Here is a 3,254-nt window from a genome sequence, read left to right on the forward strand (position 1 = left end):
AGGATGGAAGAACCAGCAAAGGATAGACATAACAAGTCATGAGGTTCAAGGTTAGATTTTAGGCTTCTTGTATAGTTAAATATTAGCTTTGTAATGACAAACCTTTGGTTAGGATTGTGATCTTCACATATTTACAAGTTAATTAATCTGTAATGGCTTAGACAATAATGATATTTTAGTGATTGTAAGGGTTGATTGTTGTTTGATATTAATGAGTGAATATTAGGAATCATATTAGGAAAGTAGAATATTAGGAAAGTAGAATTAAAAAGGAGATTGGAATCATATTCTTTGAAAAAGGAGATTACATAATAGAACAAGCATGAACATTATCATCACTAAAAAAAGAGACAAAATGTTCTTCTTGTTGAGAAGAAGGAGTACGAACATAACCAGGAGGAGCCCTTTTATCATAAACACCGGAAGCATGAGGATGGTATACTAAATGTTGAGGTATATATGGCCAAAATTCAGCTCTCTTGCCAGTGGTTTGAACCCTCTTTAAGACCTTGTTAGCATCCACATGTCCGCATACTACTAATCTGCTTTGCTTTCTGTTCACTTCCACACTCTGTACACCTTTGATGTTGGAAACAACATTCTTAACTCTTCTTTCACACCCATCACAGTCCATTTTCACTTTGATTTCAACTGTCTGATCAGAGGATGTTATTAGATACTAATTAGATTAAGAAGCTTAATTAATTACGTACCTTACCTGCATTGGCTTGCGTTTGCTTCTTCTCACACTGCAAAGATAATCAAGGCCTCCCATCTTCCATCTTCTCTCTATCGCCAAACCTCTACCTTTTATATAGGAACTAGATACTACCCTACCCTTTTTCCTAACATCCACTTTTTTTTTTTTATAAAAAGGTATATATTTCTTTCTTCTCACCATCACTACTTATCTAAATTTAAATATCCATTCTGATTCTGTTAAAGTGCCTGCTTTTAAACAAGAGAATATAATTATACGACTTCAAATGTAAAAATACAAAAGTTATAAGGATGTTTTACGTCTCTCTTCTTTCTTTGTTTCAACTCTTCAAACTTATTATGATATCATTCTTCTTCTGTTTTCTTGGTTTTAAATCACAAGTCAAAGGTTACAAACTTGTTATATATTATTTCTCATCATGTGAAATTTATAGAGCATCTATTTCCTTATAAAACTGCAGGGTTGTTGAAGATTTTGTTTCACAACCATAGACATGCATCTCTAGGTACCTTTGTCTAGTGTCATAGAATATCATAAGCATTTTGTATTAAATCTCAGTGTTATACCACAACCAAAATGTTAAACATGAATGCTGGAAACATATTAAAGGCCTTAGATTTAACAAAAACTTGAAGAGTGATAAGGAATTGACCATATGGACACTTTCTCTCTCGTTGTTAAGTTGAGCCAAGTTACATTAATTTTAGCATTGGTTGTGATTCAAGGTTGGACTTTATTTCATTATGATGTAAATAATGCATTTCTCCATGGAGAATTGCAAAAGCAGGTCTATAACTCTATGTATCATTGGTAAGTTACCTCGTTTCGATTCAAGCATGCTAAACCGCTTTAGCACCTTTTCGATGTATGTATCCTGTGAAAAACCAAGCAGTCTTATTGATCTATCTTTGTAGATCTTTATACCAAATATATAAGCTGCTTCACCAAGGTCTTTCATGGAGAAGTTACCTGATAACCATACTTTCACCGACTGTAGTAGAGCTACGTCATTTCCCATTAATAATATATCGTCCACATATAATATCAGAAATGCAACTGAGCTCCCACTTGCTTTCTTGTAAATGCAAGCTTCTTCACAATTTTGTTCGAAACCAAATTGTTTTTATGGTTTCGTCAAAATGCTTGTTCCAGCTTCTAGATGCTTGCTTGAGTCCATAAATGGATCTCTGAAGTTTGCAACCCTTGTTTGCATCCTTTGATATGAAACCTTCAGGTTGCATCATATATACATCCTCAAGCAGGTTTCCGTTTAGGAAAGCTGTTTTCATATCCATTTGCCAAATCTCGTAATCGTAGTGAGCGGCAATAGCGAGCATTATTCTGATTGATTTGGATATAGCCACAGGAGAGAAAGTTTCGTCATAATCAATTCGTTGTTTCTGACGATATCCTTTCGCTACTAACCTAGCTTTGTAGGTGCTAACCTTTCCATCCATGTCAGTCTTCTTTTTGAAGATCCACCTGCACCCAATGGGTTTTATCCCTTCGGATGGATCAACCAAAGTCCACACTTGGTTGGTGTACATGGAATCCATTTCAGAATCCATGGCTTCGAGCCATGCTTTAGAATCTGGACTGTTAAGAGCCTCTTCGTAGTTTTCGGGTTCATCGTCTAACACGGGAACCTCATCATTATCTCCCACTAGAAAACCATATATAATAGGGAGTTCACGAACTCTTTGTGATCTACAAATGGGTGGCACTTGAGTCTCATCTAATGGGACTGCATCGGGTTCCTCAACCGCTTCTGTTGTTTCAGTCGGTGTTTCTTGTTCTTGAACTTCATCAAGTTCAATCATGCTTCTCTTTTCTGTTTCTTCGAGAAACTCTTTCTCCAAGAAGGTTGCGTGCTTGGATACTATTACTTTCTGATCATCTGGATGATAGAAGTAATACCCCACAGTTTCCTTAGGGTATCCAATGAAGAAACACTTATCAGATTTAGAATCTAGTTTGTCTGACGCAATGCGTTTGACAAAAGCTGAACAACCCCATACTCTCATGAATGAGAACACGGGTTTCCTACCAACGAACAATTCATATGGTGTGGAACTAGCGGATTTAGTTGGTACTCGATTTAGGGTGAAGAGGACAGTTTCTAAGGCATAGCCCCAGAATGTCTTTGGAAGTAATGCTATGCTCATCATGGATCGTACCATATCTAGTAAGGTACGGTTCCTCCTCTCGGATACACCATTGTGTTGTGGTGTATAGGGAGGTGTCCATTGTGAGCATATCCCACATTCAGTTAGATAATTTAGAAAATCATCTGAAAGATATTCGCCACCTCGATCAAATCGAAGTGTCTTTATTTTCTTTCCTAATTGATTTTCTAATTCATTCTTGAAGCATTTGAATTTCTCAAAAGCTTCGGACTTGTGCTTCATCAAGTAGATATAACCATATCGGGTATGGTCATCTATGAAGCTTATGAAGTATCTGAATCCTCCTCTTGCTTGGACTGACATAGGACCGCATACATCAGAATGTATTAATCCTAGAGTGTCTGATA

General features: G+C 36.5%; 1 protein-coding gene across 3 annotated transcripts; it reads right to left on the reverse strand.

Moving 5' to 3' along the window:
• Nucleotides 1-281: 281 nt before the first annotated feature.
• Nucleotides 282-833, reverse strand: LOC136210668 (heavy metal-associated isoprenylated plant protein 21-like). 3 transcript variants are annotated; one of them, XM_066002052.1, is made up of 2 exons: nt 719-833; nt 282-651 (listed from the first exon to the last, which is right to left on the reverse strand). In XM_066002052.1, the coding sequence occupies exon 2, from the start codon at nt 632-634 to the stop codon at nt 305-307; it is 330 nt and encodes a 109-aa protein (XP_065858124.1). In that variant the 5' UTR covers nt 635-651; nt 719-833; the 3' UTR covers nt 282-304. The 3 variants fall into 3 exon arrangements, with proteins under 3 accessions (XP_065858124.1, XP_065858109.1, XP_065858118.1); XM_066002037.1 differs by having other exon boundaries at nt 282-655; XM_066002046.1 differs by having other exon boundaries at nt 282-655; nt 714-761.
• Nucleotides 834-3,254: the final 2,421 nt, after the last annotated feature.

This window comes from Euphorbia lathyris, chromosome 1 (genome assembly GCF_963576675.1).
Source record: "Euphorbia lathyris chromosome 1, ddEupLath1.1, whole genome shotgun sequence".
In the NCBI taxonomy this organism is placed as follows: Eukaryota; Viridiplantae; Streptophyta; class Magnoliopsida; order Malpighiales; family Euphorbiaceae; genus Euphorbia; species Euphorbia lathyris.

Excerpts from the sequence above, each read along its gene's own strand:
- LOC136210668 (XM_066002037.1), bottom strand. The coding sequence starts at position 775 with ATGGGAGGCCTTGATTATCTTTGCAGTGTGAGAAGAAGCAAACGCAAG. Across the intron at positions 656-718 it reads GCAAACGCAAGCCAATGCAG|ACAGTTGAAATCAAAGTGAA; the intron begins GTAAGGTACGTA and ends TCCTCTGATCAG.